This window comes from Benincasa hispida, chromosome 7 (assembly GCF_027475165.1).
Source record: "Benincasa hispida cultivar pf3 chromosome 7, pf3_genome.v1.1, whole genome shotgun sequence".
NCBI lineage: Eukaryota > Viridiplantae > Streptophyta > Magnoliopsida > Cucurbitales > Cucurbitaceae > Benincasa > Benincasa hispida.
The window spans coordinates 51,458,628-51,484,682 of NC_143484.1; the positions used below are offsets into that span (position 1 = coordinate 51,458,628).

The following is a 26,055-nucleotide window of genomic DNA, read 5'->3' on the forward strand; positions in this document are numbered from 1 at the left end:
AGGTTACAAAAAACTGAATTTGATAACAAAATGTATGAATAAACCGAAAAAGAATAAGATAAAATTGAATTTGATAAGAAAATGTATAAATAAATAAATAAAAGAATAAGATAAAATCGAATTTGATAACAAAAGATAGATTTGGATAGATATTCATGGAAAAAAATCATGAAGATACAAAATTTTGTCATAAGAACGAATTGCGAAAAAGTGAAGGTTAAAATCTCATAAGTTTACATCACAATTACATTGCATGTGTAAATATAGATTAATTAAAACTCATAGCTTCATATTACTATTACTTTGTATGTGTAATTATATGTTAGTTAATTGATAAATTTGATATAAACATAACTATAATAATATGTTAAGTGCTAAAACGGATAAAAAATCAAAGAATCAAGACGAATGATTAAGTTGGAATTAAATATGTTACTAACAATCTAATAAGTTTAAAAAAAAAAATTAAAAAGATAATGTAAAATTTAAAGATTTATAATAAATTGAAATTTAAATGGAGAGATAAAGATTAGATATTGATTTTTTTTAATGGATTCAAAAAGTAGTTATAGAAATCAAATCTAAGGAAAAATGGTCAACTCAAAATTCAAATTGAGTGAAAAATGCGCCACTTTTTTCTCTAACATCGGTTGGGTTTGAATTTGATAACCAGCTCAGTTACACTATATTTCCATTATGGATTGATTCATGCTATAGCAATTATATTAGATTCAGTACATTTATAGAAGACCACACGAAGGATAAATCAGGTATTACAAAACTGGCCTCAAATGAGTGAGACACATTTTGTCCAAAATCTTATTATTTTTCGAATTTGCCAAAAATCCAATCGAAATTTGGAATCTTGCTATTTCGTCCAATTTCCCAAATGGAAGGACCATGACAAAGAAGTTGTAAGAAAACAAATAAACACATTTTGCAAATGGGCCTAAAATACAATCATTATAGTTTTTAAAATTTGGCTTAGATTTTGTAAACGTTTGTAGAGTAGATAAAAAATAATTATATGAAATAATATAGTTTGAAGTTTAATTTTTAAAGAAAAAAAAATTAAAAATCAAATATTTATCAAATGGGCCTTTAAGCTTATAGTCAAGAAACATGTGCAATGCACGTGAAATCTTGTAGTTCTAATTATTTTTTTAAATAACGACTTTTTAATATATAATAAATAAATATTATACAATTTTGTTTTAGTTACCATCAACATTTAAAAGTTAAATAAATGTATTTTTTTATTTTAATGTTATCTTATTATCGTCTTTTTCAAAAAAAAAAAAAAAAAAAAAACTTATATCTAGTACAAATAGATAAAAACTCTTGATTATATTATTGAATTAATATGTTAATATTCCAATATTGTAATAGAGAAATTCTTATAAATAGAAAAATCAAAAAAATATTTCCACTTTATAGCAAAAAGTTTCAAAAGTGCTTTGTACTTTTGGAACTTTTTCCTATAAAGCGTAAATATTTTGAAAAATATTTTTTAATACTTAAAAAGACCCCATTGTAATATATATAGTGCAATAATTTTTATTCTAATGTTAGTACATATCTAGTGTGAAGTCATATGAAAGGATGCATTGTTTCACTATATTAATTACTACTTGATTCAATTAAATTCTTTATTTTTTTTATACTTTGTCTAAACTTTGGATCTCATTGAATTATTTTTTTTAAGAATATAAATGCAAGTATTTATTTTAATTTTTTTTTACATGTGCATCTCATATATACATTGGAAGAGTTAATGCACTAATTCGATGTGTGTCACCTCTACGGTGAACAGATGCATCCAGTTGGCATCTATTGCATCCTATCTCAAAAGCTTTGGTCCCATCAACTTCAATTGCACTTATTCAATCTAATACTTTATTTTTTGAGTATATAAATTTATTTTGTAAACTAAAAATTAAAAAAGTCACCACCACGATCTTTCAAACGGACACCTACATTCGGAAAGTCACAACCACTCAACAAAAGAATAATATGGAAATTTATGAAAAATGTAAGGACAAAAGAAACATGTAAACATTATCCATACATTGTCCCTTTTAATATAGTAAAGATAATAAATTGTAAATGTACTTTCATCGATCGATTTCTTTGTATTTTTTTAAGAATGTTTTTAAAAATTTGTGTTTGTTTTTAAAATATAGCTAAGAATTCAATTTTTACTCTAAAACGATGAAAACCATAAATCCAAATGATTATGAAACATATCTTGAGGAGTTTTATACTTTTAAAATAGTTAAAAACATGCCTTAAAAGAAGTTAAAAATGATCTTCTAAAAGATATTTTCATCAACTTATACTTTTAAGAAAATCATTTTTAACTAGATGATCATTTCATTCATCCACATTCCACATCCATATCAAAGTCATCTTTTTTCAACCCTAAAAAAAAAAAAAAATTAATCTTAAAAATTGTCTTTTAAAAAGGGATTTTTATTGGCATGTTATGGAATAAAAGTTCCCAAATCTGCATTAATGTCAGTTCTTAAATTTCCATTTGACACAGTAATCAACTGCATGATCCACAGAAAGAATGGGAAAAAGAGAGCAAAAATATGTACCAAATGATTCCCCTTCCACTCCAAAACCAAGGACAAATCAATTTTAATTAATTATATATGGACCAAAGATTAATGACTAAAACACTTTTAAAATAGTGTATTGTTTATTATCCTAAAATCTAAGTGGGAACCATGCTGGTCTAATAAGAATTAGCCTTGGTGTGTGCATGCAAAATAATGCTTTGCCCAATTAACTTCCCTTTTCCCTTATCACCTTATACCATTTTTCAAGACTTTCAAACGTCTCAAAGTCTTTTAAATCCCATAAACTTTACGCATTTTTCTTATGAGGCCAAAAAAAAAAAAAAAAACATTAATCCGATCTACTAAACTAATAACATCATATAGTTCAACAATAATTGACATATACTCTCATTCCTTTGAAATCAGAAGTTGATATTCTTGTACTCTCACTTGAACCGAAAAAAAAAAAACTATTGTTATTTCCATTTTTTTTCTCAAAAGGTTGGAGTGTTTGAGACAACGAATCTATCCATATTTTTATATAGTTTACTTCAAACTTTCTAATTCCTACTTGAATTAGAAAGAAAAACTATTGTCATTTCCATTTTTTTTTCAAAAGGTTGGAGCATCTAAATAACGAGTCTCTCTATATCTTTGTATCGTTTATTTAGACTCAAGTCATCTTACTTCTCCAAACTACTTATGAAAAAACCTTATACCATTAATGGTATTGTACATTGTTATAAAAAATTATCATATCAATGTTTTTCACTACTAAGGAAAGAATGTAAGTTTATAAATATAGAAGAAAGTGTTAAACTTTCAACTTATAAAATAGTACGGTAAGGTGAACTTAACTCAATAATAATTGATACAACCCTCTTACTAAAGATGGAAGGTTTGATTCTCCATATCGTAATTATGAGATCCATTGATTTTTTTAATTAATAAAAAAGTTTGTAACTTTTGTAAGGGAGGAATTAGGCTTCTTCCCTCCTAGCTTGGTCTCTGTTTTTTTCTTTGGAGGGTCCCACGAGTCTTCTACTTTATATTTCCCCACCCTTTTCAAAAACTTCATGAAAGTTGAAAGCCATGTTGGTCAGTAAGTCAGCCATTTCCGGTGGCAGTCGATAAATCTCCGGCGAACCTTGGCCACTATGCTCTTTCAAGTGGAGAAAGCATAGGATATTTTAGAATGTGCTGTCGAGAATCAGTACGAACCACATCAATCCAATTCCTTTTTTCTTCCATAAATAATGTCATCATCCTCTTCCTTTCAACACTCACAGCAATCTCTTCTTCTTCATCATCATCATTCGCTCTCTCACACTCTGCTTCAAACAGAGTATACCAATATGGTCAAATTCTCCAAGCAATTTGAAGGACAATTGATCCCTGAATGGAAACATGCTTTTGTTGATTATTGGCAACTAAAAAAAGACCTCAAGAAACTCTATCTTCTTAAAAATGATAACAATCCCGCTACTGCCTCCGTCGCCGCCACCACCGCAGCAACTACCTTCTGTTCTTCTATAAAGAAACTCTCTATATTTTGTCACCAACGTAGAGATCATGGACCTATTCATGTACCCTTTCTTTCAAATTCCTACAATTTCATTTTTAATGTTTGTTTGTGTACTAATATGACATAAAGTTGAAATCTTTTTGCTAACAGGTCCATAAGAAGCTTGCTTCCTCTGCTAGCAAGGGAGACATGTATGAAACAGAGTTGTTGGATCAATTTGCTGATACAACTGCAGCAAAGGAATTCTTTTCTTGTCTTGATATTCAGCTAAACAAGGTGAATCAATTCTTCAAGACAAAGGAGACTGAATTCATGGAGAGAGGAGACAGCTTGAAGAAACAGTTGGAGATTCTCATTGATTTGAAATTGGCCATACAGCACCGGCGTCAGACCGGCGATATTGCGCCGGATTCTAAGGAGGATGGTTCCATTTCTTACACAATTTCTTGTGGTAAATCATCAAACTTGCCTTGTTTCAAATGCAACCAAAAAGTTTCAGCTGCCAACTTTCTGAGATGGGTGTTCCTAAAAATATCTCATTTTGTCCCTTAACTAATCTAGCTCCTACTAGGAAAAATCCAAGACTTGTTTTTTTTTTTTTTTTTTTTCCCCTACTCATGATGTCAGAAAATTCGAAGTTAACTTATAGTAGAAGGAAGTTGTTATGGGTTTTTATCTCAAAGGAATCTTAATTTGACGTTTTTTGATATGCAGAGGAGTCTGTTAAGGACACAACAGGGCAAGAACAGTCCCAAGAGAACATCAATGATGAATTGGAGAAGACAGATTTGGCATTTTCAGACTCACCAAGATCAGAAGAAATGGGAAACTCAACAAGAACTAAAAGCTTGGATAAAAAATGGAGATCATTCTCGGGACGAGTTATCAGTTTTCAGGGGAAGAACATAAAAATGAACATTCCTTTGACAACCCCATCTCGTACATTCTCAGCTATAAGCCATTTATTTAGGGAAGATTTGGCAAACTCAAAGAAATGCAATGAAGGAACAAAACTTCACATTAACAAGACCAGGTTGCACCATGCAGAGAAGATGATCAAAGGAGCTTTTGTTGAGCTCTATAAGGGCTTGGGGTTTCTCAAAACTTACAGGTATTAAATGACGATACTAAAAGTTGAATGAAGAACAGATTATTCAAGTTTCATTTTTTTTTTTTTTTTTTTAATGTTTGTTTAATCCTTATGAGACCATTCTTCAGGCACTTGAACATGCTTGCCTTTATAAAGATTTTGAAGAAGTTTGACAAAGTAAGTAAAAATGGCCACTGAAAACTCATTCCTTCATCATTGCCTCTTAAATCCTGCTTGTAATCATAAAATATCCTGCTTTTTTGCAGGTCACTGGAAAACAAGTTCTTCCCATTTATCTTAAAGTTGTGGAAAGTTCTTATTTCAACAGCTCAGACAAGGTAAATTTATGATTGGATCATGTTTAGATTTAGGTCATTAGCTGCTGAAAATTTCCAATGAGAAAGTTCTCAGACAATGTGAAGTGGCTATTGGTTTCATAGTTGGTCTTGTCTGCACTTTGGCCTCTAATTCGTATGAAATTTTGGAAGCAGATACGGTTGTCTGTCATTAAAAAAGTTGAACTAAAGTCTTGAAATGACAGGTTATAAAGCTAGCAGATGAGGTAGAGGAGCTATTTATCAAAAACTTTGCTGAGGAAGACAAAAGGAAGGCCATGAAATACCTTAAACCGAAACAGCGTAAAGAGTCACATGGCATTACGTTCTTCGTCGGTGAGTTCTTCGATCTTTAACACATCATTTTCAAGAGATCTTGACAAGAAAATCCTTGCAGTTTTTAGTGTCTATTCGACAAGCTTCTAATCAAGACAGATTAACAAACAAACTAAAAGAGTACTGCCATTGCCACATCAGACTACTTAGCTTTGAACTAAAGGCCATGGTTCAATCCACTATTTTGGGTGGACACTAGACAACAAAAGCAGTTGTCCCCAGCTGGTTCACCAAATGAGGCTGAAATTTCAACACTAAAAAACACTAGAAGAAATCAAATGTTATGTTAACTAAGTTTTTTTTACCTACATAGCAGTAACTGTTGGAAACATTAAATACAATCTGTTACATAAACAGGACTGTTCACTGGGTGTTTCCTTGCACTACTTGCTGGATATGTTATCATGGCTCATATCATGGGGATGTACAAAAGACACCCTTTCTCACTTTACATGGAGACTGTATATCCAATATTTAGGCAAGTATCTGTGCATCTTTTTCTTAATAGTTTTTGCTATTGATGAATGGTAATTAAAAAGGATGTATCTTTTTTACAGCATGTTCAGCTTGATGTTCTTACATTTCTTCCTCTATGGCTGCAACATCTTTGCCTGGAGAAAGACTCGGATAAATTACAGCTTCATTTTCGAGTTATCGGCCACAAAGGAACTTAAATACAGAGACGTGTTCTTGATATGTACCACTTCAATGACTGCTGTCGTCGGTGTCATGTTTGTTCATTTGGCACTGCTTTCAAAAGGGTACTCTTATACTCAAGTTCAAGTGATCCCTGGCCTTCTCTTGCTGGTAATTTCTCAATATGAAGCCATTTGTTTCTGTATCTAGCATTCATTGAGCCTTGTATCTATTCGGTCAAATTTTCGATATGTGATTTTTTTAAACATTTTCCTCATGTCACAGTTTTTCTTGCTGTTACTTGTGTGTCCCTTCAACGTTTACTATCGATCAAGCCGCTACCGTTTCCTCCGTGTGATGAGAAATATAGCCTTTTCGCCTCTCTACAAGGTAAATACTTGCTCCAAAGATCCATTCCCCATCATTTTACCTACACTAAGGTGGATTTGGAATCTTAAAACTCTTCTTCAAAGTCAAGGTTGGTTTCATCATATTCCCATCACTTTCTCAATTACTTTCTGCAGGTAGTGATGTTGGACTTCTTCATGGCAGATCAGCTATGTAGTCAGGTATATATATAAATCAGCATGCTTAGCTACAAATTTCTGAAAAACTGGGCATGACAGATATGTTAGAAAATGCCTTTACTCATAATGATTATTCTGTGTTTCATGGTATAGGTTCCGATGCTGCGAAACCTCGAGTATATGGCCTGTTACTACATAACAGGAAGCTACAGAACACAGAATTACAACTACTGTATGAAGGCCAAGCATTACCGAGATCTCGCTTATGCAGTTTCGTTTCTACCTTACTACTGGAGAGCAATGCAGGTATAGGATTCAGTCATCTTTGGCATTGCCAAGAATTTGTATAATTCAACATTGATATCATTTGCACTATATTTTCTTTAACAAAGTTTTACATTTTTTGGGTTTTCAGTGTGCAAGGCGCTGGTTTGATGAGGGAGAGACAAGCCACCTTGTCAATCTAGGAAAGTATGTGTCAGCAATGTTGGCTGCAGGGGCCAAAGTGGCATATGAGAAAGACAAGGCCAAAGGAGTTGGATGGTTATGTCTTGTGGTGGTTATGTCAAGTGGAGCAACTGTATACCAATTGTATTGGGACTTTGTAAAGGATTGGGGTTTGCTTCAAATAAATTCCAAAAATCCATGGCTTAGGAATGATCTAATGCTTCGACGAAAGACCATTTACTACTTCTCCATGGTATAGTCACGAGTTGCGACAATGCTTTATTTTTCGGTTTCGAAAACTTTAGCAGAAGAAAATCTATAAGCACTAGCACGAATGTGACATGAGTCACCAATGGAAAGAGATTTAGCACTCAAAATGATTCTGAATTTCTGAATATAATCCACATGGCTACTATAAAAGATAGGAAAGACAGTAAAAAGATTCTTAAAATTTGCTCTTCATTGGCTCATATTTTAGTTCAGGCAAAGCAATATTCTCAATCTACTCCTGATAAGATAGAAATAGAACCCAATACTTTGTACAATACAGGAAGATTTTAGGTGTCTTGTTCAGTACACATTCTAGGATTTAACTAATTTTCACTTGTCTTTTGTCCTATAATGAAGTGGACTCTTACCAAAATTTTTGGTATGTTTGCAGGGCTTGAACTTTATTCTTAGGCTTGCCTGGTTGCAAACTGTTCTCCATTCAACTTTTGGACACGTTGATTCAAGAGTTACTGGACTGTTCTTAGCAGCTCTTGAAGTCATAAGAAGAGGGCTGTGGAATTTTTTCAGGTAAAAGTTACAAACTTTTTCGGTTTATCGGTACGCTTAGAACGATCTAACTGTTCGAGTCTTCCTCTTTTTGATCACTCTAATAAGCATCTGTCCTAATGGCCCAGGTTGGAGAATGAGCATCTTAATAATGCTGGAAAATTTAGAGCAGTTAAGCCAGTACCACTTCCATTTGATGAAATTGATGAGGTAGATTGATGCCTATCAGCAACAGTCACTAACGGAATTCGAATCGACGTCAACCGACGATTTCACGGAACAAATGTTTTCCAGAAGAATCTTATTGTCCCCTTTCACCATCAGCAAAGAAGCAACTTGATCCTCATTGCTTGTGGTTCAGTGGAATTTGGGGACAGTTCATACACTTGTATACAATTTTTTTTATTTGACTAATGAAAAGAAAATCATTCAAAATTGCACAGTTGTGTCAACCAACTGTGACAAGAATTTATCATGTTCTTCTCCATCATTATTCACAATTCATCATATGATTTTACAAGAATACACATAATTTTACTAATACATTAGTGTCAGCAATACTCATCATTCACAAAAGAGAAGCAGAAAATAACTCAGCATTTCAAAATATAAAGAGTTTGTTCATTATTTACTTGAGAATCATACCTAATTTCATATGATCAAATGAAGCCATAATCCAAAGCAGCAAATTGCCTGAAATTCAACTTCGTACTCTAAAAGCACCGAAATAGCATAACAGAAAACTTTTTTAGTTGAAATTTTGGCAAAAGAATTTCATTCTACTGAAAGAAATAAATGATTGAATTGCAAGTTATAACATTGTGAGAAAATACCATTTTCATTCTTAGGTTTTGGGTTTAATCTTTATTTAGTCTCTGGTTTTACAATGTTACACATAAGGCCTTGTTCATTAACATTTCGTTTTATTTATTTATTTATTTATTTTTAAAATTTAAGCCTATAAACACTATTTTCACCCCCAAATTTCTTCTATTGATATCTACTTTTTATCGATGGTTTAAAAAACCAAGCCAAATTTTGAAAAAGTTTTTAAAAACTTGTTTTTGTTTTTGTAATTTAGTTAAGAATTCAGCCATTATAATTTTAAAAATGCAAATAATGGTAAGAAAATAGGAGAAAATAGACTTAATTTTTTTTAAAAAAAAAACAAAAAACAAAATGATTACCAAACCGGACCTAGTATTTAAGTTTTGGGTTTGGTTTCCATTTAGTTCATGAGCTTCAAGATGCTATTTTTCTTTTTTGGAATAATACCTTTTTAGTCGTTTTGACTATAGTTTCTATTTGATTCTTAGGTTTTAAAATATTACACATTTAGTCATTTTTTGAGTTTTGTTTCAATTTAGTCCTTGAGTTTCAAAATGTTACAATTTTACTTTCAAGATTTGAATTTTCTTTCGATTTAGTCCTGAGTTTCAAGATTTTACATTTTTAACCTCAATTTTTTATTAAATGTTTACTTTCAATCATTGACGTCAATTTCTTTTAATTAATAAAAAATAATTATTGAAGTGGAATTTTAAATTTAATTTTAAAATTGAAAAAAAATAGTGAAACTTAATTAGTTATAATTCTCTTAATGATTTTTATTTCATTAATTCTAAAGACGGAAAGTGCGTATTTAGTGCAAAATCTAAGTTAAAAGTTTAAATTTTGAAACATAAATACCAGGTTGAAGCAAAGAGTAAAATTGTAGCATTTTAAAATCTATAGACTAAATTGAAACTGAACTCAAAACAACTTAATGTTTAATATTTTGAAACCTAAAATTAAATAGAAATTAGATCCAAAACCTAGGTGTAAAAATGTATTTTTTTTCCTTTTTCTTTTATGAAAATCGAGATTATTTCCAACCAAGGTTTAAAATGTTGATATCGATGGAAATATCAAGGTCTTAATTTTATGAAAATTTCTATAGAAATATTGATAAAATGTCGAATTTCAATGGATATTTCTGAAAAACTTATAAAAACAAAAAAATAAATTAACAAAAAAACTATCTATGATTTTTAAATAAGTCAAGACGTCTATCATTTATATCATTTTTATATTAATAATATTTTATTATTTACTTTTTGCTTTTCATAAATTTTTTTACGATATAGTAAAAATATCGCTATCTACACCTTTCCCAACTACTTTCCCAATGAACTGCAATTAGCCACTAGCCAGTTACCAAAGAATGAAAGAATACCAAATTACCAATACTGTTCGTTCGTCAAGTGTCGTTGGTTAATTGGAGGCTGCAGGAAAAGGAAAACGACATGTCGGCTTTCTAGAGTATGAAGAGAGCACCAGGAGGAAAGCTTACTGTATAAGCGACAACTTCATCCATGGCCGCGGCAAAGACTGTATACTTCTCTTCTCCCGCGCTTCTTCACCACTCCTTCAACTCTTCGGAGACTCGGCCGCTTTCATCTATCAACTCATTCAAATCTATACTCTTTTCAAAAGCAAACCCTAGCAATGGCGTCTTCATTAGGTGAATAATCAAATTTCTTCTTTTCCTTCTCACTGTATCTTCAATTTCTGCCTTCTTTATTGTTTCTTTGATCTCTTTACACGAGCAAACTGAGCATTTCTTTTCCAGGAGTAGAAACTTCCGCACTGTACCAGTTACTCGGGAACGCAGATATAAGGTGCTTACGGTTTCTAGGTTGGTGGATGGTTATCCTGGAGACGACGATGAATCTGCACAGAGAAATTCGGATACGGTATGAATTCCGTAATGGATCTTGAACTGCGCTAGAGATTCTTGAACTTATGGCTTGTATTTATCTTTCTTCCATTTGCAGGCGGCAGCCATTGACATAAAGCTTCCAAGAAGAAGTTTGATGGTAACGTTTACTTGTAACCAATGTAGTGAGAGAACGAAGAGGCTCATCAATCGGTTAGCTTATGAACGGGGGCTTGTTTTTGTTCAGGTACACCATTATCTTTCAATGTTCTATTATGTTGCAAAATCTCAATGATATGATGAACCATTTTACATTCTATTATGTTGCAAAATCTCAATGATATGATGAACCATTTTACATTAGCAATTCGAGTAAGCTGATCATTGTTCTTTCTTTCGCTTCAAACGAATGTGTGGATTTGTTCTGACTGAAAGTGTTGCAATACTATGGAATTACACCCTGAAACCCCAAGCTTCTTCAAACTTTTTTCAAGTTTAAGCATGCACTATTCTTTTTGACTGGACTGCTGTAAATAACTCCTCTTGAAACCCCAACGTTTACAACTCATGAAGGATGGATGGTCAACTGTGCATAGTTATAGTCCTTTGCTATAATTCAAAAATATTCTTAGAAGATTAGTACTCATATTTCTCCTTATATGTCTAGAATTTGAGGGAAGATATTTTCTGCTCATCTCTCCCTCCTCTCTGTCTCTCTTTGAATTCTCTCTAATAATAATTAACAATTCCTAAAAGCTAGAGAATGTTGATTTGATTGATTAGGGTGTCTAACGAAGGTCCAAGAAAAGATACAGCATGGAAACATGCACACTTAGAAAATTCTCACGACATATTTACTTGTGTTTGCAACTTTTGTTCCAAAACAACAAAACTAGTAGTATATAGAGTGAAGCAGCATCTTTCTGGTGGTTATAGAAATGTAACTACTTGCAATAAATGTCCAAATCATTCCAAAGAAGAAATTAGAGAATATATATCTAGGAAAAAGGAATTGAAGGTTCAAAGAAATTTTGTACAAGAAGTTGAAGATGTAGAACTCATGATAAGGAAGATGATGATTTGGTGGTAACTTGTTCAAGGAAGAGGTGACATAAAGTCGAAGCAATAAAAAAGATAGTTTAGGATCGGTTAAATCTTCTAGGAAGAAGCACAAGAGTTCAATAAATGCACAATCAATTGTAAATGATGCTTACAAAAATAGAAATGAGGGAGCTCTCATCATATGTATTGCAAGATGGTTTTATGATGTTGGAATACCCTTGAATGCTAGCAATTATGATAGCTTTGGTCTTATAAGGTTTGAGGTTCAATTTCCCCACTCCACGTATTTGCTGTGTAGGACCTCCATTCGTTAGTGATATGGTTGTTTTATCATAGTAAATACTATCTACTGTTTCTTAATTTGGTTGATCAGATACTTCCCATCAATATTCTGTACAGTGTGCAGGGTGTCAGAAGTATCACAAATTGGTTGATAATCTTGGCCTTATAGTAGAGTATGACTTCCGGGAGGAGGACATGGATATGGACTCAAATTCAGATCAAGTTTGATATGGTTCAACGATGTCATTTTCCTTTGCAACACAATGCGTTCTTGAAAATTCATGCAGAAGGCTGATGCACCCCTCTTTTTCCCTTATCCCTCCTGGGTTCTTTGCAATCCTATCTATTCCTCCAGGGACGGATATATCACCAGGATATAACACAGTTTGGCACACAAAATGGATTGTTATTTATAGCATTTGATCGGGGTATAGGTAGGCTTATAACTGCAGCTAGTCATGTTGGGCTTATATCTACAGCTAGCCATGTTGATGTATAACTCTGACCATCATATGCTTCATATGAGCTGATAAGGATTATTAAAAAATTCAGGTTCCAATTTGCAAGGAATTATCAGTACTTATTTCAAAGGTCGATGTTTCAATCTCCAACCCTTGCAATTGTTGAACTCTAGAAAAGGAATGATCAATTTACTACTTGCTCGCTTATTGTTAGATACAAATGGACATATGCACTCTGATCATCTCATTTCCATTACAAACAGAACAATATGTGGAAAATGTTATGCATCTTAGTAATAAATTTTGATGGATGATGCGTAATAGCTAGAGGTGGAGTGTTTTCTTTCTTTTGCTTCTTTCTCCTCCTCAGCTGAAAGAATTGTTGCATTACATCAGCACATTCAGATCCCAACACACCTCGCCGGATCGTCATTTTCGGGTGGAATGGGTGGACGGGTGCAGCAGACTTCTCGGACTGTTCTGAGACATTTCCCTCCCCACCATCAGGAAAAAGTCTGTGTAAAAGGTAAAACAAATCAGAGCAAATATGAAAGATTATAAATTGATAAACCCAAAATAACAGGACACATCAAAATTTCAATTTCTGAAACTTTTTCACATACACATTATAACCAGAAATTTTACTTCAATCTGCTCAATCAAACTCAGACTGACTAAGCAATTCACAAAATACCATTGAATGAAAAGAAAGTCCAATTATTATTGTAATCAGTAGATAATTTGATCGTAAAATGCTTACCTGATCCAGCTGCCATCAGCTCCAAGAAGCTTATTTGGTGCTCCCCACACAAGATTTTCTATTCGTGCTTGTAGTATCGCTCCAGCACACATAGGACACGGCTCAAGTGTCACGTAAAGAGTTGTGTCCTGTGAATATAAAACATGATCGAAGTCAAATTAGATATCACAATAGTTCTTCTAAAGAAAACAATAAGATCCTATGCAAAGGAAATCCGTTCTAGTGTTCTACACAGACATTTCAGCAAGCCGAGGTGTATATTACAGCCCTTAAACTATGGTGTATGGATGCTCTCTCCCATCAAAAGACATCCGGTTCTTCAATACCAATCATATGTTTAATAGTAATAAAAAGCATTATGCTCAATTAAGAACACCATATGATAAATAGGTGATAGAAGTAGTAACAGAAAATTACAGCAAGCCTCCATGTCTTTAATTGCTTTGAAGCCTCCCGAATACAAATCATTTCTGCATGGGCTGTGGAATCTCGCAACTCTTCGACCCTAAAAAATGAACTCATCAACATCCAAATAATAGCAATTAAGTGAACAAGATAGGCATTCCGCCAAAGTACTTACAGGTTGCAGCCACGAGCAATAATCTTTCCATGTTTCACCAATACTGCTCCAACAGGCACTTCCCAAGTATCTGCAGCCTTCTTGGCTTCAGCTAGTGCTTCCCTCATGAATATTTCATCAATTTTTCGCTGCTCAGTTTCGAGTAGATATGCTTCTTCCCATTCATCAAACCTGTCTTTTAGAACTTGCTTGTTTCTTTGAAGCTTCCTCTGTTTCACTTCCACATCCTTGGTTCCAGTTGTTGATATATCTGATAGTGTAGCATCAGAAGAATGCCCCAACTGATCTGCAGAGCTGCTTGCAAAGGCATCAGTTTTACCACTACGAAACATTTCTTGAATAGAAGATCCTCTTATGCCTTGGGTAGACAGTGGTAATGATGACTGTTCTATATCCAAACCAGAAGAAATAACGTCAACCTTCCTACCATCAGTTAAGATGGCTTCTCCAGAAACTAACAAAGTCCCACCTGATGGTTTGGTCTCCATTATATTTGGGAAAGATGTATTATCTACTTCAGAGTATATACTTTTGGCTGTCTTATCATCAGATAAATCTTGGCCTTGGGCAGAAAGATTTGGTTCTTCCAACTGATCCAAATAAGTGAATTCAGAAACTGTGGTCCTTTCCATTTTCTTATTATCAGTCTCCTCATGTTCACGGCCAGAAAACCAGGTCTCATTACTAACAGACTCATTTGGTGAATTTCTTCCTCCTGATCTTAAAGCTGACTCAGAGGTTTCAGCACGTGAATTCCAACGGAGACGAACTATGTCTGAAATGACATTCCACAAGGATTTGCCACTTCTCTTGACAATTGCATTCTCACTGTGTGCACTAATCTCAGGATCATCAGTTTTGGGAGGCTGCTCGGTAGTTGAGTCCATTACATGCCACATTTCATCAGAAGGACCCTTGGTTCCAGAACTCCCAGACGAGAGCCTTGAGTCATGGTCCTTCATACGGTAATCTACCAAATTATGTTCTCCATGCTTCTCTTCATGTAGTAAATCAACCTCAGAGATATTTTTCTCCTTATGAATTTCAGAAATTAAGAGTTCATCCCTGGACTTCTCAATAAACTCACCAACAAACTGTGCAGATGATCTCTCTAAACGGTCAGCTGAACCTAGAGTATCATCAGGAGTGATAAGGTATACAGAATCCTCGATACTCTCATCTGCCCCACTTCCTCGGTAGGATGTACGGTCCAAAGCTGGGCTTCCTCCTGGCTGCATGTAGGAAGCACCTGAACTGCTTCCTGATGTTCTTCTGGAAACTACTTGGCTTGCCATTTCACTAGTAGAATCTATTCGCAATGGTTCTCTAGCTACAAGCTGAGATGGAGGAGGCATTAACACTGCCTGTGACCTTTTATTTTCTTCATTATTCAAACCAATCCCTTGATAACTACTTTGGGAACTTAAATTAATGGATCCTTGAACTTCTGATTTTTCTACATGATTTTTAGCCTCTTTTCCCGATTCAGTTTGCACCAGACGATTATTATTTTGACCACGTCTTATTATGGTTTCCTTGACGGTTTTTTCCACTAATGATTTATTAGTTTCTTGCTTGAAGATTCTGCTTTCAAATGTTTTTTCAGAATGTGTAGCAGATATTTTATCGGTACCATGAACCATTGAAATGTCAGAGGCATCTCGGGAACCTTTTCTGGACATAACTCTCTGAGAATCTTTCTGATCTGTCGAAGACTTTATGTCTTTAGCCACAAAATTTGATGCATTAACTAATGCTGCATTTTGTTCCTCATTTTGTGTTCTAATTTCAGAACTTGAGATGTTGGTATTACCCTCTTTGATTACCGATATAACACCAAGATGAAGAAACTTTTGTCTCGAATCCACTTCTCCAGTGGGATGATTTCCTATTTGATGATGTTCTTCTTCAGCCTTTTGATTAGAAGTTACATGGAGACCTGTACTTTCACTTGCATCAGACTGGCTTGTCTGATGAGAGATACTTTCTCTCTCAGTTCTCCTATTTTCTGAAACTCCCAAAAGTTGTTGAAATGATGAACTTCGTCTTGAACTTTTTTCTTGAAGGACAGGACGGCCAGTACCATGATTGTTGTTGCTTGCTTTCTTGATGAGATTTGCATCTAATTCTAGGTTTTCATTCTTAATGGTTAGTCTTTTATGAGAATGCGAAATTTCTTCTGCACTACTGTGGCTGATTTCTGATACTTCTGCAAGTTTTTTCCCTTCATTTATAAACACACCACCCACTTTCTTACCTGATACATCATATTGTTTTGATTGCTCATTCAAAGTCACAGCCATTTTCGATTCCTCTTTCTTGTCAACAAACTTCTTCTTGGGACTTGAAGTACATGCATAACCACTTTCCCTGGCCCTTGACAATCTTGAGTTCATATCAGAGGTTCCACTCACGGAGGATGTTACTGTTGTTAACATTTTAAGTTTATTATCTGAGTTCTTCCTCAAATGCCAATCGGCACTATTCCCAACTGTAGGATCGCGGACCACTGATTCCTCTTCTCGCCTCTTCTCATTCTCTGCTTGTCTCTTGAACGCTTCCTTGATCTGCCCATCTAATTTTTCTCCCACATCACTCACAGATTCGTATCTGTACCCACTGGACGATTCTTCAACAAATTGCACATTCTTGTCTTCAACTTCAGCATCACTCTCAATATCCCCAGTGGAGGAGAGTGAATAATAAGATGAACAAGTAGACCCTTCTTTTCTTAAACTCTGACTATCAGCTCTTGAATTAACTAACTGATCACTATTCAGCCTATATCCATCTTTCCTCAACTCAACTGCCATTGATCCAACTTTATTATTATGTTTACTATTTAAAGAATCGAACTTATTGCTTTTCCTCTCTTCTCTTTCTTGCTGACTGTTACTCTCTCTTTTCTTATCTACTCTTATCTTTTCAAATGAACTAAACCTTTTCTCCTCGACACCTCTTCTCATCTTTTTCTCCAGTTCTACTCGTCTCGATGAACTTAAATTTCCCTCCTTTGCTCCGCACTTTCTTTGGTTTCCAACTTCCACTCTCTTAGATGTCTTAATTCTTTCCTGGCTTCCAAAACCCTCCCTTATCAAACTGATCATTGCTTCAGCAATGTCCTCTTCATCAAATCCATGCGATTTGTCAAATTCACAATCACTATCAGAAATCATACAAGATCTTCTATACCTCCTTCCCTCACTACAATGACAAGTCCCACCATCACTTATAGAAAAAGGAACCTCATAACAATCCAGAACACGCCCATATTCAGGAAGCGTGTAACAGAACCGGTTTCGGCCTCCCAACATCAACCTCCTAGATATCGACCATTGAAGCAGGGTGGATTGCCTCGGCCCATAGAAAATGCTAGGGCCTACAGGCACTCTCTGGGTTGGAAATGTATAACAAACACAACAAGAACAACATAATGATGACGACGATGAAGGATGAAATCGGTTTCCATTACATCTTTCATTTAAGAAGATGGGACGCTCATTAAAGCAATGGGAAAGAGGCCCATTACTCCGAATCGAATATACAGTTGAGCTGACACAAGTGTTGTACATAATTTTGTTAAGTTTCCAGCAAAGTGAAAGAGATGGGTGGAATTTTACTTACCTGAGGAAAAAAAAGGGGCCTCGAGGGGTTCGCAGATCGCGTAAGCTGAAGCTCAAAGTAGAACAACCATCTGTGGCCGTCTGGATTTTGAATAGCAGATTAGCTCGGCTGCGACCATGGAAGTAAAAAAAACAAATTGACTGAGCTTTGAATCGGTGGGCTGACTCGCCGATTCTGCTTTGTATCGGTGGGTTGACTCGCCGGTTCTGGAATTTCAGTTCGGAACAAAGAAGGCATCGATGGACGATTACTTCGGCCAGATTTCTGGGCTTCAAAGTTCAAATGTGTTCAGCCTGGCCCAAATGTTATATCTAGAAAAGAGCTATATCAAGACGGCCCGGCCCGGCCCAAATGGTGAATTGGGCAGCTTGGAATTATAGAGATGCCCATTTTTTCCCACGAGAACGGAGCGGAAAATGAGGAAGGGAGCTGAGAAGAATTTTTGATAAGCTAAATGAGGATGGGACCATTCTTCATCCCCATCCCCGCCGAGTTAGCCTCTTTTCTTTTTATTTAATATAATAATTTAATGTTATTATTATTATTATTATTATATAAATATTATTTTTATTTTTTAATTTTATTGTTTAAGGATCGAGATAATGAATATACTTGAATTCAGTATTTAAATTTAGATTATACATATATATGAATAAATTGTTTGATAATTATTATTTATACTAAAACTCTGTTCACCGTTGACGCACCTTCTACTCGCGATAAGATACCCCACCTCAACCCGATTAAACCTGCAAAGCCCTTACCCAAATTCAAATAGAAAGCGTGACATTAGAAATACAACCTTGTTCTGTTCTATACGTTCACCAATTGGGAACCATGCACCTTCCATTCGCGATAGGAATGCCCCACCCAACCTAACTACCACCTACAATGTCCTACCCGATTCAAAAAAGAAAGCCCAATTTTGAAAATTGAACTCAACATTTAAGGAGAAGCTCGATATAAGAAGGGTCTCATTATGGGTACGTTTATTACTTCTATCCCCATTGTTCACTATTTCGATTACAAGTTAAAGACTAGTTGCGCGTTGACCTGTCGTGTCCTGGCTAGGGTTGGCAACGGGGCTGGGGCGGGGCGAGGGGGCGTCCCCCGTCCCCAGCCCCGTAGGGGAAACGGGGTCCCCGTGGGGCCCCATTCGTGGCAGACTTCAACAGAAGGGAGAGGGGAGGAATGCAGAGAGCGAGAGTGAGAGGGGAGGGATGTTCTGTTGCAGAGAGCGAGAAGGGACTGGGGAAGGGATAATATATATATATATATATATTCGGGGTCGGGGTCAGGGTCAGAGTCGGGGCGGGGATACTGCCCCCATCCCCACCCCGTCCCCGGACGGGGCCCCAAATAAATTCCCCGGTTTGACCTCATCCCCGGTCCGAACAGGGCGAGTCCCCGCGAGGACCCGCCCCGTTGGGTTTTTTTACCAACCCTAGTCCTGGCTGCTAACACCTATTGCACTTTTGGGTTGAGCAGTGTTCGACGGGGCCCCAAATAAATTCTCCGGTTTGACCCCATCCCCGGTCCGAATGGGGGGGACCCGCCACGTCGGGTTTTTTTGCCAACCCTAGTCCTGGCTGCTAACACCTATTGCACTTTTGGGTTGAGCAGTGTTCTCTAGCAGATGGAATCATGTTGACACGTGACCTACCAACACATATTGCTATTTTTTGTGATAGAATAATAAATTCTATATACCCTGGTGAAGGAATCAAATTCTTCAGCAGAAGTGTATGAACGCGTGTGTCAATGAAATTCGTTTTGAAGGATATAGAACCATAGAAATTAGAATACACAAGATAAACATACATCATAAACATGCTTTTACAAGGAAGAGGAACATACTCTTGTAGACCTTCTAAGAACACGAACTGAGAAAATCTCCTTCGAATTCGAAGCTCCTTCCAAGAACACGATCAATCACCAAGACACCACCACCGGGCCTTCCTTGCTATTCTCAGGACAAGAAATATGATTGTAAGGTCCTTATTTTGGAAGATCAAAGAGAAGAGAACAGAGAGATTTTTAGTGTTCATGAGAGAATTTTTCTTTTGTTGTTCTATAACTCATATAGAATCCCAAAGAGGTGATGGATTGAGAAGTTGATGAATGGAGAGATTATTTAAATAATATATTAAATCTAATTTAACATATAAATAAATAAGAAAATTTTTGTACTATCGACTTTGAGGTTAGAGGTTCGATTCCCCCACTTCACACTATAATTACAATTACCTTTGCAAAAAAAAATGGAAATTAATCTACTAAAAAAAAATCCACAGACAAAAAAAGGCAAACTATTTACATAAATAGTAAAAATATACTAAGGAGTTGTTTAGGGCACTGAGATAATGTAGGATGTGGGAAGTTCTGATGTCTGGAGAGTTCTGATGTCTGTGGAGTTTTGATGTCTGTGTTTAGGTGTGCAGAGTTGTTATGTCTGAGTTCATATGTCGGTATTTGGGTGTGCAGAGTTGTTATGTCTGAGTTCAAATGTTTGTGTTTAGGTTGTTATGTCAGTGTTATCTAGTTCAATTTTTGTACTCTATAATAATTTGCCTGTACAAACATTATTTAAAAAAGAAAATCTTATAATCTAATTATTGTATCCATCCTATTTGGAATAAGACATTGATTGCATTTTTTTTTTATTCTTTCCAATCTCAAGATATGGTATACAGTTCAACTTTATATTATTTATTCCAAATTTCTCATCAAAGAAAGCCAGGTATTAAACAATAGTGTTAATTTAGATCGGATATGAATTTCATTAAATGCATTTGTTAATTTAGATCGGATATGAATTTCATTAAATGCATTCCCCTCAAAAGATTTTACATAATTTGATGGTCTTGTACATGGCCATTTTACAACTTGATTAGAAATATTTGCATTCGTATCTAAGGACCACATACCACAAGTCATTTGTACATGTAAAAAAAAAAATCAATAAATATATGATAACTATGGAATAAGAGACTAGGGGAAGTTACAAAAAAGTAATAACAAACCAACTTTCAAACACCGAGAACGTAATTAGTTAGTTTTGCCCAACAATCGCATGCAATACCTTTTCCTTAATAGTGGTGGAATGGCTAGAAAACCATCTGTTCGCTTAATATCATTCACCAACAGATCTATAAGGGTCATGAAATGACTAGTCTTTGTATATAACGTTGTTGATATTGGAGACTTACATCTCACCTAAACAACCATAGGTGACATGACCTCAATCCTGAGTATTTTAGAAACTCTTGCCTTTGAGGACGGTTCTTTGATTAGTATGGGTGAGAGTGGCCAGATTGCCAACTCAACATGTCTACCTTTTTGGGGACTTGTCTGATTTGGGAGCTGGGAACTCAGTTACACAAGATGGAATTCACTCCTTCCCCGAAGCAAAGGTAAGCAGATAGATTGCTCCCTTAAGGCCTGATTTTAGGTCTTGAACATAGTGGTCACAACTTCTCTTTGGAAGAGAGGACTAAGTCATAGTAGGACTATAACTTATGTTCATTAGAGGGATTAATGGTACTTAAGAAGTTAGATGTAACTACAGGGGCATAACAGTTATTGGCCCAACTGTACTTACGAGCGATCTGTGAAGGGTTATCGCGCTATTGGTTGGTTGATATGGACACGTAATATATCTGTAGAAGGAGAGTTCAGTTGTCGGTCTTTAGTGGAGTGCCTGGTAGTTAACGGATGGCGGATCCCGTGACTAAAGAGTTTAGTCAGTTATTTACATACCATTGGAGCTTCGAGCTACAGGTCCATAAGGTCCCCTTGGTAGCTCGATGGATTCAAGTTGAGAATCAGTTTTTGGTGTTGATTTGAAATGTTCAAATTAACAAGAGGTAATTTGATTATATATGATATGATCGGTATGATTTATGAGATACATCAAGTGGATGGTTAATATAAATAAGATTTACATTCAGGATCATGGAATAGAAAAGGAGCTATAGTTTACATGTTTCATGAGATGAAATATTAAAACTATAGGTTATAAATATAATATGGTAAGTTGGTTATCATATATATTTATAATAATATTAATTATTAGATAATTATCTCTTTTTCTCTAATAACCAATTGAGTGGGAGGTTATTGGTAGTTTCATGGTAACTGTGAGATAAAAGGAAAAATGTTTTCCAAAATTTAGTAAGTTTTTTAGAGTTGCTATTCTCAGTAAGTTACTCACGGTGTCTGTCAAGTAAATGAGTTTACTAAATAGCAGCTGAAGAGAGACTAGACGATCGTGGAGTGTTTCTATACGATAGATCACTCAGCTGGCCGATTAGCTAACGATCATAAAGCTTTTACTAAACGATCGCAGAGCTTCTTCTAAACGATTGGGCATCATCTATACGATAGACATTGTCTACTCCCACTTGCTCAATCATTTATATGATTATTCCTCCAGTCTCGTCCTCTAATCAAGTCACACGAGCCCACATTTCTAGATTCTCACACCGAGAATACCAAGGTAGCCATTGTGGTGGTGTCGTACTTAACTTGACATTGTTCGAGGTTTTTGGAGGTCATTCGCTGTGTTCGTGGTCTTGGAGTTCGTTGTGTTTGTGGCTGCTATGATTGTGCTGTGTTTGTGCAGTCGTAGTGTTCGAGCATTCAGGTTTGCAGTCTTGCTGATTGTTCGAGTGTTTGTGATCCAGGAAGATTGAAGATAAGTCTTCAAAGGTATATGTATTTTTTTCCCTTGATCGTATAGTAAAGCATGTTGTAAGTTCGGTTTTGCGCATAGCCTGCATGTTTCTGTTTCTTGATTGTAATTGTTAATGTTCATATACGAATGAAATTTGGAACGATCATTCAGCTGCTCATGGAAATCCTCATATATGGTATCCTTTAATTGGTATCAGAGCCAGGTTATTCTGATATTCCAAATTTCACTTCTGTTTTGAACTTCTTTTAAAGTCATGGTGGGTTTTCTGCATTGCGTTTAATTGTTAAATGCGTTTGTGGATGACATTGATGAATGTTTATGGGTTAATTGCCTCTGTTTAAAGCTTTCTTTAAATTACAAAGTGTTAATTTGTAAGGGCCCCTGTGTTTTTGGACATAATTAACATGCTATTGAGTATGTAATTCAAAGTGTTTGAGTTATTTGAGTCGTTCGTGATGAAGTTTCGAAGCATAGAGATGCGGTTCTCAGCGAAGAAGAAGACCAAGAGTTGGTCGTGTCGTGTAGACTCAGGTAAACGATCGTTGGATTTAGCTAAACGGTCGTGTAGATTTTTCTATACGATCGTATAGTATTTACTAAACGATCGTTGGGTAAATCGTTTACTCCATCATGTAGCGTTGGTTGCCCAATCATGTAGACACTAGAGGTAGACGATCGAGTGGGAGCATTTGATGCTTATCGTTTAGAAAAAGACGCGCGCTAAAAGATCGTGTAGTTAGCATGTCTCATCGCATAGTTATTAACTACACGATCACGCGGTATACGATACGAAGGAGCTCGCTCATTGATCGTTTAAACGATCGTGCTTCATCGAATTGTTGTCGTTTAGACAATCGTATAAGGCTTGTGTTGCGAAGCGTGCTGCATGATTGTGTACCTTGTGCTTCATTGCATAGTAAAAGGTATACAATCATTGCTAAACAATCGTTTAGCTCTAGAAGCGTAAGTAAACGATTGAGTAAAGTGTTTGCTCTTTCTGTAGACGATCGCGCAGAAGTTTGGTACACGATCAGTAGAGACGTAGACTTCGACCAGATGGTTCAAAACCCGGTTCGCCTGTTTGAATCGGAGACTCCTTGTTTTTGTAATAGTTAGCTTTTGTTTTAAGGATTTTAAGGCAATTTTTCCCAGTTCATCAATATTTTTTTTTTATTATACATGAGATGTATATGGTTTATATGGCAAAGTGCTTGACATATAGATTTGAAACCCACCTTAAGTTGTGCAATCATTCATGCATCATGTATTATAAGAGTTATAATATGACATGAAGAAATTACATGAAAGCATGCACATGCATCATGAAAATATAAGAGTTATATTTGTGCATGCAGTGAGCATATTCATGCATCATCTTTATATTATAAGCGTTATAGTATCAGGGTGAATGGAAGCATATTTTGCTTGATTTGTTGCTTGTTTATATAAGTGTTATATAAAAAGGTAGCAATGAATGAACAATGCATGAAGCATGACACTTAGGCTATTTATAAATGTGATGAATGCCTTGTATGTGTTAGCTTTGCGTTGTGGTTAGTTTTTGTTGTTTTTGTTATAAGCGTTATAATAGAAATTGGAACTAAAATCGATAAGAAAGAGTTGCATGCGGACTTAGGGTGAACTCATGTCTTAAAAAGGTTTTAAAATTGGATTGAGATAAACCTAAGTTCAAGGTTCTAATGGGATTAGCAACCTAGTTTAATATTTTTAAATCAGTTTAATATGATTAAATTGATTGGCATAAAAGATTAAAATTGTATTAAATCTATCTATAATGGATCTTTTGTCTAGGCTGGGGTACTTAAGCTGACTGAAACAGAACACCCCTACCTGGGAACCTATCTGGAAAGGTGAATTAGATAGATTTTCTTCAAGCATGCGACAGTTGGTTAAAGACTCTTTTAAAGAGTTTAATGGATGATGATCAAAAGTTCTTTCAACTATCCAAGGTAAAAGTTACTCTTGGGCAAACCTAAACAGTCACTTAGTTAAAATTCTTAGTCGTGTTTTTTCTAAGTAAACTAAACCCTAGGTTATAAAATACTCAATGGGAGGATAAAATGTATATGATATGTTAATGATTCCACTCACGTTTCTCCCTAAATGTTCACGTCGTGATATTCATGCTTGGCCTTATGGTGCCCTGGGAGCATCCACCTTTGGATGGTGTTTGCATGAGTCAATATCAAGATGGATGGAGAGAGTGTTTATAGTAAGTGGGTGAAGGGTGTGTGTCAACACGTCCTATGGTCTCTGTCATTGGTTCACACCATGAGATCATTATGTACTCCCTCGTGGCACCCTGGGAGCGTCCCCCTTCGGATGAGTTTTGTGCAGTTGGGCAAGATCAAGGTGAACTCCAGAAATGGATAGGGTCATTTTAGGTTTTTCCCCAATCGGATTTTTTCCCTTCGGATTGGCTACTTGGGGTGGATCTTTAGGGCCTAAAATGGCGGACCACACTTACGGAGAAATTGTCAAGTAAGTTAATGATTTCTTGATCAAATCAATGATGGCTAGTCGTTATAGGAGCAAAAGTTGTTTTGGTATTAATGACTGGTTGAGAATTTCTCAATTCAGAGGAGGGATAATTGACCTCCCTTTGGTGGCTTTTGTTCTAAACCTTTGAAGCGTCATTGTGAAACTAGATGTCACACGGGGTTCATGTTAGTTTTGCTAAACCTTATTGGATATTGTATGTTTTTTCACGGGTATTGCTTAAAACCTAACGTAGGTCAATGTGTTTTTGTTTTTTGCAACATGTTTGTATTTTCGTGTAATGCCTCTAATTTGACCAGTTACATACAGTGGAAAGAGTCTTGTAAAACATATTTCGTGGTAAACAACCTCGAATTTGTCATGGTTGAAGAATGTCCTCAAGTCACAACCCTTGATGCATCACGAAGCGTTCGTAATACATATGAAGTGTGGATGAAGGCTAATTCATTGGCTCGACTTCACATTTTAACTAGCATACCAGATGTTTTGGCCAAAAGGGTTGAGAACATGGTTATTGCATGTGAGATCATGGACTCGTTGCAAGATTTGTTTGAACACTAGTTCTTACTATTCAAGCACAGAGGGATGGATGACAAAACCAGTAATGTAAGTTCCCAAGTTAAACTCTAGGAAGATGAAGCAAATGTTACTGACTCTTTTGAGGTTCATAGAAGAGAAATATTCTCTAAAATGGAACTTGGAGTTTATTTAAGTCCTAATACTGATCCCACTACTCTCCAAAAGAGGAAGATGACTAAAGACAGTAAATCTGATTTATTAGTCTTGGAGACGTGTTTGGTAGAGAATGATGATTCTGCCTGGATCCTAGATTCGAGTGCTACTGATCACGTCAGTTTCTCTTACCAGGGATTCAATTCCTGGCAAATGTTGCCACAGGGAGATTTGACTCTACGAGTCGGCACTGATGAGGTTGTTTCAGCTGTTGCTGTAGGCAGGCTAAAGTATTTTTTGGATAAGAAATGTTACCTATTACTAGATAATGCTTTCGTAGTTCCTCATATTAAGAGGAATTTAATCTCGATTTCTTGTCTCATTGAAAAAGTTTATACCGTCTCCTTTTATGAGAATAAAGTGTTTATTTACAAGAACGGAATGGAGATTGGTTTTGGTTCAA

General features: G+C 35.5%; 3 protein-coding genes across 3 annotated transcripts; 2 read left to right on the plus strand and 1 right to left on the minus strand.

Moving 5' to 3' along the window:
* Positions 1-3,640: 3,640 nt before the first annotated feature.
* Positions 3,641-8,780, plus strand: PHO1;H1 (EXS (ERD1/XPR1/SYG1) family protein). The gene is made up of 14 exons (XM_039035843.2): positions 3,641-4,150; positions 4,240-4,540; positions 4,804-5,200; positions 5,308-5,356; positions 5,446-5,517; positions 5,721-5,850; positions 6,208-6,328; positions 6,408-6,657; positions 6,772-6,876; positions 7,011-7,055; positions 7,167-7,319; positions 7,429-7,713; positions 8,122-8,258; positions 8,366-8,780. Exons 1-14 carry the CDS (start codon positions 3,821-3,823, stop codon positions 8,454-8,456), a joined length of 2,466 nt encoding a protein of 821 aa, XP_038891771.1. The 5' UTR covers positions 3,641-3,820; the 3' UTR covers positions 8,457-8,780.
* A 1,647-nt stretch (positions 8,781-10,427) lies between these two features.
* Positions 10,428-12,869, plus strand: LOC120081184 (Zim17-type zinc finger protein). Its single transcript, XM_039035875.2, has 4 exons — positions 10,428-10,740; positions 10,849-10,972; positions 11,054-11,182; positions 12,397-12,869. Exons 1-4 carry the CDS (start codon positions 10,592-10,594, stop codon positions 12,505-12,507), a joined length of 513 nt encoding a protein of 170 aa, XP_038891803.1. The 5' UTR covers positions 10,428-10,591; the 3' UTR covers positions 12,508-12,869.
* Positions 12,870-12,902: 33 nt separating this feature from the next.
* TADA (tRNA arginine adenosine deaminase) lies at positions 12,903-18,337 on the minus strand. The gene is made up of 4 exons (XM_039035874.2): positions 14,081-18,337; positions 13,918-14,005; positions 13,501-13,628; positions 12,903-13,255 (listed from the first exon to the last, which is right to left on the minus strand). Exons 1-4 carry the CDS (start codon positions 17,650-17,652, stop codon positions 12,994-12,996), a joined length of 4,050 nt encoding a protein of 1,349 aa, XP_038891802.1. The 5' UTR covers positions 17,653-18,337; the 3' UTR covers positions 12,903-12,993.
* Positions 18,338-26,055: the final 7,718 nt, after the last annotated feature.